At 54.5% G+C, this 13,575-nt stretch overlaps 1 protein-coding gene across 1 annotated transcript; it reads left to right on the top strand.

Annotated features, from left to right (window-relative positions):
* Positions 1-548: 548 nt before the first annotated feature.
* Positions 549-5,156, top strand: FKBP1A (FKBP prolyl isomerase 1A). The gene is made up of 3 exons (XM_013008734.2): positions 549-661; positions 2,900-3,061; positions 4,074-5,156. The coding sequence occupies exons 1-2, from the start codon at positions 551-553 to the stop codon at positions 3,026-3,028; spliced, it is 240 nt and encodes a 79-aa protein (XP_012864188.1). The 5' UTR covers positions 549-550; the 3' UTR covers positions 3,029-3,061; positions 4,074-5,156.
* The last annotated feature ends 8,419 nt before the right edge of the window (positions 5,157-13,575 follow it).

Genomic DNA, 13,575 nt, shown 5'->3' with positions numbered 1-13,575 from the left:
ACCAGGTCTGTCACTCACTTCTGTGTCACGGTTCAGCCCAGCCGTCCCTTTGGACTGGTCCTGCAGGAGTCTGACACCTTGAGAGGCCCACCCCCCCACTCTGTGCCCCAAGTGTTAGATTCACCTCCGTACGCTGGCGACAGCTTCCCGCACCTTGGTCTTACAGCCCCCAGAGTGCAGAGTGGGTCTCCCCTCACCTCCTGCGCACCAACAGCATGTGAGGGTCGCATCCAGAGCCATGGGGGTGCGGGTCTGCCTGCTGCTCCTACAAGGTGAGGGGTGGTGACTTGTGTATGACTCCCAGCAACTGGGGTCGCTGGGAAAGTGAGGACAGCTCCCCACTCTACAGACCAGGGCAGACTGCCGCCTGCCTGCCCCTCTGACTTCATGGAGACCATCCAGGGGTCTGGGATTGGTTGGGGGGGGGGGTGTCCAGCTCCTTGGTCATCCCATGAGGCGCAGGGGATCAGTGGTTGGGGGCTCTGCTGCTGGTTTGTGTGGCGCCGCCTCCCATTACTCCTTGTGACTAAAGCTGCCCTCCTCCCCAGGGATGCTGGAAGATGGGAAGAAATTTGACTCCTCCCGGGATAGAAACAAGCCCTTTAAGTTCATGCTGGGCAAGCAGGAGGTGATCCGAGGCTGGGAAGAAGGGGTGGCCCAGGTAAGTGGGTTTGCTTGTTTCCCTTTCCCCAGTGTCTGGTTCTGTGCTGTCAAAACCAGGCCCTGGTGACTCGCCTTGTGTGGCTGTGTGCATCAGACTTGGGCAGGTCTGACCCCCACCCCACGCTGAGGCAAGGGCCTGTCTCCCTGCGGCCTGCCAGCAGAGCCTGCTGTTACACCTGTGGCTTTGGGACACCGTGAAACATGGCCTCTCCTTGTCGTTTTAATTGACGCAGGTCTTCCTGGGCATGTTGTGTCCGACCTCTTCTGGGAGGTCAGACTAGAGGAGAAAGAGTCCTTTGGTTGGCCTGGCTTCTGCTTCCTGGCAGGCCCCACCCCATTTCTGTGAACACCTTTGTAAGCCAACCCTACAGAATTCCCGGGAGACAATGGGAGACTGGGGGTTGGTAGATCTCCGTTGGAGTCTATCCTTTATCACTCCCAAGAATATTTTTTTCTTGGTGCTGACCAGGTACAGGGGGGTGTTGAGGTTAGCCTGAGACCCCGGGGCTTTATGAGGAGGCCCAGCCTGATGGGTAGTCCGTCTCTCTCCAAGGAGGGCTGGGGATGTCATGGAGATTGCAAGGGATTGCCGTCTGCCCGTTTCCGGAACACACATTAATCAGCTTCCCAGAAAATGTCACCGGCTTATCTCCAGGCAAACCTCGTCGCACAACTGGCAGGAGCTTCCGGCCATCCTGCTCACAGATGTTGGCTGACCGAGAAGGAAGGGCCTTTGCGGCGTTTACTTCCCTCTGGAAACCTGGCCAGTCTTGTCTTCTCTTTCTGTCCCCGCCCCGTCCCCCAAGCCACACCACAGCTCATCTCTGGCTCCCAGCAGCGCTGGGCCAGTCACTGTTACATGTCCCTCCTGCTCTCGCCCCAACAACCTGCTTCTCAGCCCCACCCAGGCTCGCCCCGGCCCAGAGCCTTGGGACAGTCACTGCTGCCTCCCAGCGAGAAGTCGGGAGCAGCGTCCCCAGAGCCAGCCAAGAAGAGGGCTCATCCTGATGCCACTGGTTGGGCTTCCCAGGCTCACAGATGTGGAATTCACAGGGACGATTGGCAGCAAGTGTCGTTCGTTCTGGCAGCGTCCCGTGGGCATCTTCTCAGGTTAGGATATTCTGAGGGCTCTCAGGCAGTGGGTGGTCCTTTGTAACCACCCTCCAAACAGCAAAATAAGCCAGCCTAATATTCTACAAGTGGAATCATTTGACTCTGAATTGTGTTAGATAGGCCACAGTGGCGCAAGGCGGAGACAGTGGGAGTCACCTCTGCTTCCCCTGCCGGCTCTCCTTACCACCTGGGTCCCCGTATGCCCCTGTGTGTAGAGGGAGCTGGCAGAAACAAGGGATCTGGATTGCCATGGTAGCTGGGGCTGAGCCAGAGTGCCCATGTGGAGGCTACAAGAAATCAGCCATGAAGGCATGGGAATACCTTAGAGAGCCTGCTCCATATTTACCCTTAGCTTGTCCGGAAATGACAACACATGCCAGTATGTGAGGGGGAACGCTGCTCCTCCCCACCCTCCCCCACTCAGCACTGGCCCCCTAGCACGGAGTTGAACTACCCCATAGGCTCTCTCTCTCTTTTTCTTTTTTTTTTCCAGGCTTTTTATTGGGGCTCGCACAACTCTTACCATAGTCTATCCATCGATCCGTTGTGTCAAGCACATGTGTACATTCGTTGCCCCGTGGGCTTTCTAAGGCACATCTTTGTCCCACGGAGCAGCGGAGGGGTTCAACCTTCCCATAACCTGGACTCCTCTGCTCTGCTTATAGAAATATTCCATGCACAAATGGTAGCTGTAGCACACTGTGTGCGTGCTGCTGTGTGCCTCAGAACATTTTAAGCAGGTAGAATTAGAGAAAACACCGACCAGTAAACTACCCCAACTATTTGTGTTATTGGTAGGTCGTGCACAGAGGCAGGACAGTAGTTGAGTCACGCCGAGTCCTGCTCTGTGTGCGCTGTTTCTACTGAAGCAAAGTGTTGGTCCAGGGTGCAGAGAGGCCTCTGGCTGGGCGTGGGCTGAGTGGTGCTTGAGTGTGCTCGTTATCTGCCCAGTGTCAGATGACTGAGACCCGGCGAGAAGAGTGTCGTTCCGAAAGTGAGTCCAGAGGGCAGTTTCTAACTGCAGTGCAGGGGTCGTGGGGCTGGCCGACAACCTCCCACAAGCCCCTGGTGTCCTCGCCAGAGCGCCGTCCGGCTGATTCTTTCTTTCTCGTTCTTTTCTCAGATGAGCGTGGGTCAGAGAGCCAAACTGACCATCTCCCCAGACTATGCCTACGGTGCTACTGGGCACCCTGGCATCATCCCACCAAACGCCACTCTGGTCTTTGACGTGGAGCTTCTGAAGCTGGAATGACAGCACTGGCCTCCCCTTAGCCCCTGTGCTCGGGTAAGGACTCTTCAGGCTGGAGGACTGGGCTCCCCTCACGTTGTGCCCAATGCTTGATGGCTCAGAGCAAGGGCCACATGTCCCGGCATCCTCCCTCGACGGGTGCCCACTGGTGGCAGGGCTGTCATGTGTTCTCTGGTGGGTTTTGTAAGGCCGGGGCAGCTGACAGGCGCTGTGAGATGAAGTCTCTCCATCGTGGACAAACTGACCAGGAGTTGGGACTATGGAAAAGGTAGACTAAGTGTTTCGTGCCAACCTTGCCATTCTTTAGAAGTCAGCATCCTGTTCCCAGAGGCTGGTGAGGCCCATCCCAGCAGAGACAGCATGACCTTGCTGGCCAGCTTTCTCACTGGGACAGGCCCGCTGTTTGCCCGGAGAGCTACCCCTTATCCGGACTTCCTTCCCCGTTCTCTGAGAGCCCAGTCATTTGGAGTGATCCTGGTTTGGAAATGGTTTCTGTAAGCCTAGTGGGGGAGAGAGGTGAACTTCCCCTAGTTAGGCGGAAGGGTCTGGAGGGAAAACCCAGAGGCAGACCCAGGAAGTCGTAGGCCCGAGTGACTGGACAGACAGACACTGCAGACATCTCTCCGCGTCTGTGTTCAGCACGGCGGATACAAGCTCAGCTGTGCAGTAGACTCACCTGGGAAGCTTCCTAAACCTCTTCAGCGGTGCCTGGCCACACTGTAGGCCAGCTCATCCGGCAGGGCCCACTATTCCCGGGGCGTTTCCCACTTCACGGGTGATATATGGCCCTCTGTAGCCACATTGGCCATCCAGTCCTGGGCAGTCTTCCTGCAGCAGGTCAGCTTCACTATAGACTGAAATACGAAAGACCAGTGTAAACAAAGGGAGGGCTCCTTACCTGAGAGCCAGCCTGTGCACTGGCCGGGCCTCCGTAACACCCCTCAGCCATCCTGGGGCTCAGAGAAGCCGTGGCTCTCCCTCCCCGCTACACAGACACTGCAGACACAACTCTGAGCTGCCGCAACTCACACGCTTCCTGTCCCCACAGATCAGCCCCGGAGGGACCTGGCGCCTCCAGACGCACGCACGTGACTCCGAACGGAGCTTCCTCTGACGTTCGTTCCACTACACTCTTGTGTAAACATCTACCCCTGACTGAATGCGTTCTGTCACTCAGCTTTGCTTCCGACACCTCTGTTTCCTCTCCCCTCTCGTATGGATATCGACTTCAACTGTTTGCCACCGACCTCCGGTCACTCAGTTTATTTTGTTCTGGTTCTGTCTTTTGGATCTCAGTTTCCGATTAAGCATACGATCCAGTATTAACAGCACAAAGGGTTAACTTTAGGAATGGGGAGGGGGGTTGCAAGGAACTTTATTATTTTCTTTTCCAGTTTTGCTTTGTTCTTTGGAGGAAATTTTTATTGTATATTAAACATTCTTGCTGCTGCGCTGCAAAGCCATAGCAGACATGAGGCATTGTTGAGGCTGCGATGTTCTCCTAGTGGAGAGCAAGCCTTGGGTTGAATTAAGAGCCCTCCTCAAAAATGATGTGGGGAGGTGAAGAGCCTCTGCCTCCACTACCCCCACCCGGCTGCCTTTCAAAGCAGATCATCCTCCCTCTGGTGTTGGACACTACCGGTATCCGTCCCCGGCCGGCAGGGACCTCTGAAGCCTTCTTTGTGGCCTGGCTTGTATTTTAACTGGTTATTTTATTTTATTTTATTGACCATCCTGTGGTTTTTCTAATGGATTTTCAGGACTTTTGTAATCTAGTAGCTATCGAAGCTCTGCCACTTCCTAAACTTTAAGAACTTTAATTGAACGTTTAAATTGAAGGTGCTGTTTGTAGACACTTAGCCGCCCACTGAAAGCCCAGTCATCATGACAAACCCTTGCGTGTTCTCTTAAGAAAATGATGCTGGTCATCGCAGCTTCAGCATCTCCTGTTTCTGGATGCTCAGCTCTCCCCCACCCCCAACTCCGTTTCCTGGCCCCCACCCCTCTCAACCCTTTGCTGTCCTGTGTAGTGATTTGGTGAGAAGTTGCTGCCCACCACCCCTCGTCTCTGCACCATGTGACTTTCAAGTTTTATTACTGCAATAAAAGTGCTTTATGCTGGCTTTTCTCAGGTGTGTGTACTGGTGCTTACTTTCAAGTTGTGTCTTACTCCGACACCCCCCCGCCCCCCACCCCCAGCCATTTGGTGCTTACCAGGTGGGATAGTGCAGGAGGCATGGTGATGGGAACTTTGTGTCTCAGGTCCCATCTGGACAGACGTGAACCAACTTCCTGGAACACTGGCTGGGGAGGGAGACCCGTAGATTTGACCCAGGGACCTCTTGAAGTAGGGTAGTCAGAGAGCACACCCCTCATCAGTTGTCTGTTAACTATATGTTCTGGGGTTACAAGGAGGAAGTGAGCCACCGTCCAATTGGCGACCTAGTGTTTCATGGGCAGATTGATACAGACGTACAAAGGGGGTGCTTTGGTTTTAAACCCGTGGGCTTCCTTGGAGGCTCTCTGCATTTGATGGGGAAAGAGCTATCGGTGTGGGCAGCCAGTGGCTGCAGGGGCTTCCCTGGGTCTGACACTGTAGGTGCCTGTAACACACCCCTCCCCTCCCTGTTAACCAGGCCACCAGGAATGCCTCCACCTTCAGACACCTCCTTGAGTTGCCCTAGTCAAGAAGTGTTGGTTTTAAATAGAAGAGGGGTGTTGTTCAGGGCCTTGCTGTGATGTTCTAAATTCTACCCTGTGTGACTTTAGGTCATCAAGAGTAACAGGTCCAATCTTATTTCCTCCAGAATTTTTAAACAAACTGTCAAATGGCCTTGGGGTGGGGGTGGGGGTCCTCTAGCACAGTGAAGCCAGCAAGGTGCACTACCCAGATGAAGAGGCTTCTTTCAGCGGGTAGCACACATGGCAGTCTCGGGCCTGTGGCTCAAGCATCTGATTCACGAAGCTGCAGGGGCCCATGAACCCAAGAGCAGCAAGTAAATGACAGGCCCCTCGGGCACAGCTCACACAAAGCTCACACCCCCCAAGCCCTGGTGCTACACGCTGGACGCAGGCTCCTGGGCCAGCCAGCACACCCATCTAGATTGGGCGCAGGCTGCACCCTTACAACTGATGGCATCACGGGGGATACTTGGAGCATTGCTGCCAAACCACCAAAGCTCATGACCTTGCCCAGCGGACACTCAACTCTCACCATCACACAGCAGAGTGGAACAATTCCACATGCTCGCTGCCTGGATTCGCAATGTTTTGCTGTAACTTGATCACATACATAACCATGCTCAAAGTCTCTGGGTGGCACACAAAAGTTTGTGCAAGGCTGCTAACAGGTGGGCCGTTCAGACCCACCCAATGGCTCCGATGAGCCGTCCGCACCCCCTGGGGCTTGCTATGATTCTGAAGCCACGGGAGGACCTGTCCACCTGTAACCAATCCAGGTGCACACGACAGGGCTGGGCAAGGTGCTGAGCTCGATACCGGCAGGGCTCAGCTGTCTTTCCTGGGTTTTATTTCTGCTTTTTAGAAACATGGCGGGGATAGTCACAGCCCTAGAATTTAGGAAGATTTGTTTCTAATTCTGCTGTAACCTTTACAAAGGCTGAGACTCCAAGCGACTGTGTTTTTCCATTCCTTAAATAGACAGGACGGGGGAGTTATGGGTGACGGACCAGCGTGGCAGGATGAACCTACGATCGTTTCACACGCTAACACTTCATTGTTTGATATGGGATAAGCCACAGGAGACAGTTTCTGCCTCTGCAGCCAGCCACTGCCCCTGTAAAGACCATGTTGGCAGTTTGGCTACAAGAAAGCATAGCGTCTCATCCCTTTTGTTTCAGGAGATGGCTAGCCCCAAATGAGCCTCTGCCTCTGTCGGTGAGCAAGCCTGTCTCTTGAAATGACTCCAGACTGTTGCCTTGCCACGAGCCAAGAGCTGCAGGGTATACCTGAAGGCTTGTTCTATGGCCTCTCGACTTATTATGTGATGGGTCATTTTTCTATTTCCTTTCTCACCAGGGTCTTGTAACTCCTGCTAAATGGCTCTGTCTCACTGCGATCACGGCAGTTCTGACTCAGAATGACCCTATAGGACAGGGTGGAACTGCCCTGTGAGTTTCTGAGGCCATACCTGTTGACAGGAGTAGAAAGCCTCATCCTTCTCCAATGGACAGCTGGTGGGTTTGAACTGCCCCAGCCTCATGGTTAGCAACCCAGGGCATCGCCAGGGCCTTGTAACTCCCACCCAATGGCTCTAGAACTATAGAAATGAAGTGCTTGTAGCGCTCCAGTGAGATTTGTTAGCTTGCTGATCATGCAAATAAGTTGCAAGCTGCCCTGTGGGGGTGGGATCATGCAAATAATATGTGTAGAACCTTAACACGGGGATTGGTCAGTTTTGCTACGGTGTTAGGCTTAAAAGAAGCCATGTGGGAGGTGGGGGCTTTGCTACCACAAGAGAGATGGGAGCGAAACATGCCCTTGGAACCTGGGCTCTGTGCACTGACAAACCTCCACCACTCAGGAAAAGCAGCTTTAAACCCAGACAGCCAGTCATGAGAAAGCATGTAAGCAGAAGCCAGCACAAGATAGCACAATAGGTTTCCCAGCTCATGAAATAGGCTTATTACAATGAGTGCTGGCCCAAGAAGCAAGAGGGCTGAATGTCTTTGGGCCAATGCTGCGTGACTGAGTGGGATGCTCCGGAGCCCTTAGTGGTGCTGCTAGAGAGTCTTGTAATATTTGTCCAGGCAGCATGGAGAGGCTGAGGGCCAGAGAGGCCTGCCTGTGGCAGGCATCTGAGAAGCTGTCCTGATCAAAGAACTGTACCGTAAGTTGTCCCTGATCCTGAATTGTAACTTGTTAACTCCCTAGTAAGTCTTTTTTGGATATGATATTTATGACTTGTGATGTTGTCATTAGTGTTCTCTATTTTACCGCTCTGGGTTCTAATATCCATTGCAGTGGGTACACAGAACTCACGGTTCAGATCTGCTAATGATGCCCAAGGGGCATACCACGCCACTGTAAGCCTCAACTGGAAGGCAGTCAGCTCAAGTGCAGTGGGAGCAAACCCAGCACCCTGACTGAAGTGTCCAGAGGCACCCCACCCCAGGAAGCTTCAGCCCAAAGGGATCCAGCTCCACTTCGGTGGGTCAGCAAGCCCACCTTCCTCAGTTAAGTGCCCAGAGGCACCCACGCCATCAGCCAGCCTCCTACTCAGAAGCACTTGACTTTACTTGCTCTGTGGGCTGGGAAGTCCATTGTTCCATCCCACACTTGGCCTCCTGGTTCTACTGCTGCTCCTCTGATGGTCTAGCTGTCTTCTGGATCCAGGAGGTTCACTACACAGAGGATCTTGGGTCCAAAGGGCACGCTCCACTTCTGGCTCTTGCTGGTAATGGTATCTCTCTTCCCCATGTGTGGCAGTTACATAATCTCCTGGCAACTTCCAAAGGGGTGGAGTCTAGCCTGTCAATCAGATCATAGCTCGATGACCTCATTTGGGAAGCGCAAATGGAGATAAATAGCTCACTGGAGGCCGGATAGAGACTCACTCCCTGCAAGAGATTCCTGTGGACAAGGCACATGGAGCTACACTGATAGAGCTAGAGCCCTGGAGCTGGAGGAGTCATGTGGAGACCCACACCAGCGCTGAGATGCTTCCACCACCATTGGATCCACAAGACTTTCCACACACTGGCCTGTGATCTTCCTGCATTCAGTGTCATAGCATGAGTGCATGAGTCTGAAGAATTTATAGACGGTAATGGACATATGGGGTAATATCGGACTTATGGACTTGGCTGGGATGTTAATATACAATTACTCTTTGATATAAAGTTACTTTTTATACACATATGAGTGTCCTGGATTTGTTTCTCTAGTCCACCCGGACACAGCAGGATGGCATTGCAGAGAATCCTGTTCAGAATGACTCAGGTGAATCCTATCAGTACCCTCCCCCACCTTCTTATGGAGGAAGAGGTCGTTCGGTGGGAGCTGAGACTTTGGCTAGCAGAGCCACATGAAATAATGCCCTGCCCCTGCAGCGATTGCAGTATTAGTACCGGATTGTCAACGACTGCAGAGGAGTGGGGAGAGATGGCTGGGAAGCAGGGACCTTGCTACCACTACGGAGACAGGGTCCGAAAACCTGGACCCAAGAAACAGACCAACACCACAGACGGTGCCAGGCGGTGAGCCTACAGAGCCGCAGAACAAGGGTCTCCCAGCCTGCAGAGGAAGGGGGTTACACGTGTGTATGCCGAGCCCCTTCTGGCCAGGGCTCACAGGCCCAGTGATGTGCCCCCAGGCCATTTCATGGTGGTGCCAAAGAGCTGTGTTACAGTTGCCAAGCAGGGCAGAGGTGGGGTTGGCCAAGGACCAGAGAGGCCTGCCTGTAGGCACAGATGAGAAGTTGTCCTCATGGATGGAAGAACTAGATCCTGAGTGATTCCTGATCCTGAATTATTGCATCCTGTTACAACCTCATAGCGTTGAGGATGGTGTAGGAGCTCTGTATGGCCACTGCACGGAGCCTTGGTGGCCGATCGGCTACGCAGTGGTCTGCTGTGAGGGCCGAGGTTCAAAGCCACCAGCAGCTCTTCAGGAGAACGCTGAGGGTTTTTACTCCCGTGAAGTGACGTCTAGGAATCCCAGAGGCCAGCGTCAGAAGTGCCTTGATGGCCGTGAGTTTGGTGGGTTTGACTGACAGCCGTGAGCCCGCAGGGAAGCAGATGGTGCCCCTGGAAGCGCGGCTGCTGTCAGGATTGGTCAGAAGGGTGAGACGGGAAGACTGAGTCGTTCTTTGCCCTGTCTTCTTCCTTGGGAAGCTAGACTGGGGGACGCCCTGCCCTTTTACACTCCCTCTCAAATCTCACCATAGGAGGACCTTTGCCATGAGGCCCTGTCTCAGTGTGTCTACTCTACCACCTTTGAGACTCAGAGTGCCAGCGGTGTGTCCCTGCAGCCAGCCTCTTCGCACACAGCCTTGGGCTTAGCTCTCTGCTTTACCCCTAGGGGCTGTATGTCTGTTGGAACACTGCCCGACGCACATCCCTGGGCTGCCTTCTGTTGCCACCCTTAGACCACACTGGCTGCAGGGATCGCCCAGAAACCATCGGCTTGAGATTCTCATTCAGCCCTCTAATTGAATGCAGGGAATTAATGAGGGACAGCTGACACCAAAAATGGATTAAAAGTAAAATGCCAAGGGCAGCCGCATTCCCCGGGCTGCCGCTTGGAGTGTGTCCGATGAGTTCATCTGAGTTCCATGCGCGCAGAGGGCAGATCCATTACAGGCCCTTCTAAGACTAGCCTGGCCGCCACAGCTGCCCCATTGGGCACACAGGAAGACAGCTGTCGGCTTTTGTCAGGAAGGGAGAAATGTATGTCAGTAGATCTGTAGTGGTGGTGTATTACTGGATCTGCCTGCTAAGCACCACTGCAGGGGTTTCTTTCCCCTGTTTTTAAATGTGTGTATTTCCCAAAGCAGTGTATACCCAAGATTTAGAGAAAGAAGTTGCGTTGATAGGCTACACCTTCCCTATAGCCGATGACGGTGTTGGTGTAGGGAACACAGGGCAGGACAGGGGCCGCATGTCCTACACACACACAGTCCCACTGCCATCGAGTCGTAGCTGCCCTCGAGGAGGACACAGTGCAGCCGCCCCTGTGGGTTTCCCAGGCTGCACCTCTTTAAGGGATTAGAGAGCCTTGTGAGTCGGCTTCCACCTGATGGGAGCGAGTAGGACGGAGTAGAACTGTCCTGCGGGTCCAAGGCTGTTACTGTCACAGAAGCAGACTGTCATGGTATGGTGGGCAGCGGAGTGCTTTAACCACTGTGCTACCAGGGCTGCTTTGACAGTCTAGTGAAGACCCAAAACATGATCCAACATAGACGGTCAGGTGTCCGGAGCCTAGAAGCAGACAGGAGAGTGAAGTCGCCAAGTGGGGCCGTGGAGGGCGGTATCCAAGCTGAGGAATCGAGGAAAGGTCCCGAGGGCCGAGGGGCCAGTGCCCCTGCAAAGGGAGCTGGGACACTCATGGCCATGCCTGATGCCTCCTGGGGAAGCCTTCCAGGGAAGTCAGAGACCCAGCGGCTGGCAAGGGGCGTTGGGTGTCTGGGTAACTAGAGATGGCAATGGTGATGCTGCAGAAACGGAGCCATCCAGGGTGGTGAATATGGTGGAGGAAGTGCCCCGTCAGGATGCACCTTCTGGAAACACCTTCTTCTGGGAGCCCGAGCTGCCAAGATGGACATAGCAAGGATTCAACCATGAATCCTTCTCTGCCGCAGAAGGGCCTCGCCGACTTACAGAAGACAGCAACCACTGTGAGGCCCCATGGGGACAGCCCAGGGGAAAGGGACCAGCTGGCCGCAGCTGTGTCAGTTCCTGCCATGGTCAGACCTGCTAAGGCAGTGTGGCCCGCAGCAGCGTGCATTTGAGTGTGTGTGCATGCCAACGCTCCTAGTCAACCTGGAGCCCCGGCAGCCCCGCAGTGGGAATCAGGTTCCAGGCAAGGGACGCGCCTGCCTTTCAACTAACTTCAGCCCTGCGGAGCCCTGGTGGCTCAGTGGTTAAGCCCTGGGCTGCTGTCTTGGTTGTTAGCTCAGACTTCCCCATTGTGCCACGGGAGAAAGACCTGGCAGTCTCCCGTAACATACAGCTTAGGAAGCCCCAGTGAGTTCTCTTTCACATCCAACGTGACGCCACGGCTCCCAACAGCCCCCTGCTGCAGCACAACCCCCTGGAAATAAGGTGGCCACAGGGCTTTGGGGGCTGGGTAAGAGCTGGTCAGTGGGGAGGTGTTTCTATCTAGACTGGGGTTCACGATAAGCTCCAATGGTGGGTGTTACTGGGGCACTGGAAGGTAGCCTCTCTACCTGAGGGGACCCCAAGAGCATGAAAGGCATTCCAAGGTGCTTGGAGAGTCCTCGGGACATGCAAGTGGTTAATACCCTCAGCCACTAATGGAAAGGTTACAGGTTTGAGTCTGAGTCCACCCCTCGGAAGAAAGGGGATCAAGTTCCCAGGTGCTCCCCTGGAGACCCCGTTCAGGAGCACAGTTGCGCCCTCTCATCCACCCACTCCACAGGTGCTGGCTGAGAGCACAAGGCGAGCTGGGGCGGGAGGGTTGGGCGCGGGTGAGGTTGGTTGGCCTGGCCCAGCCCCAGTCTGCGTTTGAGCAGGCATACATTTGTCCCTTGCTTCTCCTGCTAGCCCGACCCCTTCATCCCCTGAAGCACGGAGAAGGTGTGACTTGCCTGGAGACACAGGAGGTTATAACGGAGGCAGGGCTCCCTCAGTCCCTCTGTCACCCACCCTTCTCTGGGGGTGCCCAGTGGTGACAACTTGTTTTGGTCATGAAAATGGCATCCACCATGAAGTGAGCACAGCAGAGCATGGAGGGTGGGGTGGCAGGGCCTGTCCTGGTGCCATGGTGGTGGGGGGTGCCGGGTGCCAGGTGCGGTAGAGAATCTAAGAACAGTCATGAACCCTACAGAAAGCCTGCCAGTGACCCTAAAAATGCGGCTGGCAAAGTCACCTACCTGTGACAACATATTTTTTTTAAGTCTTAAGTTTTCATAGCATGACATTAGCATTAATCAGTTAAACCAAAGGCCAAAGGCGGAGAGGTCGGCTCAGAAGGTCATGGTGGCTGCTGGTGAGAAAGCCAGCCAGGAAAACAGCCTCCAGGTCTTCTCTATCACAGCCACGCGGCACCTCGCTCACTCTTGGGGGGCGGGGAGGGGAGCCCGGACCGTCCTAGGAGATTTTGCTGGGAAATCTTAGCCTACCCACCCATCCTAATCTTGCCCCTTCAGACTTCTTGTTCCCCCAACATTAAGCGCTTTTAAAAGGAACACGCCTTGGATCCCTCCAGGTGCCCAAACTGCCCTGTGGATTCGGTGCAAATGGAGAGGTGTGGGCACCTCCGGGGAGGGCTGGCGAGACCTTCGGGAGTGGGCAGGTCTCCATGGAAGGTACGTGGAGTCACAGCAGCTTCGTGTGCTTATTGCTTGTGTAGTAACGGCTTCTGTGGTCTCGTAGTAGTACTCTGTAGTAATCCTGACCCTCCTCGATGAGTACTCCTCCCGCGGACACCCTCGAGGCGGCTGATGGCCACCTGCGGCTGGGGTAAGTTCCCTGACAAAGTGCAGTGGCTGAGACCCTCGCTCCCGTGCACACTCCAAAAACTCCCTCCCACTGAGCCAGTCCTGAGCCCTCGTGACCCTGTAGGACAGGGAGAACTGTCACTTTGGGTTTCCGTGACTTTAAATCTTCACAGGAGTATACCGCCTCATCTTTCTCCTGAGAACAGCTGGTGGGTTCGAACTGCTGACCTGTGGTTCGCAGCTCAGCGCATCACCCACTCTGCCACCAGAGCTCCTTTGCATTCACACAGTCCACGTGAAACCCACAGTGGCAGCGCTGTGCCTGGAGAGGAAGGAACGCCGTAACTGGAAGGGCTTCAGGTGGCTGTACATGCACAGCTGAGCACACAGCCCGACTCAGATCCTCCCT

This window comes from Echinops telfairi, unplaced genomic scaffold, assembly GCF_000313985.2.
Source record: "Echinops telfairi isolate 266 unplaced genomic scaffold, ASM31398v2 ScPeMD7_5592;HRSCAF=6446, whole genome shotgun sequence".
In the NCBI taxonomy this organism is placed as follows: domain Eukaryota; kingdom Metazoa; phylum Chordata; class Mammalia; order Afrosoricida; family Tenrecidae; genus Echinops; species Echinops telfairi.
The sequence above is the reverse complement of the archived record's forward strand: the minus strand, read 5'-3'. Positions and strand labels throughout refer to the sequence as shown.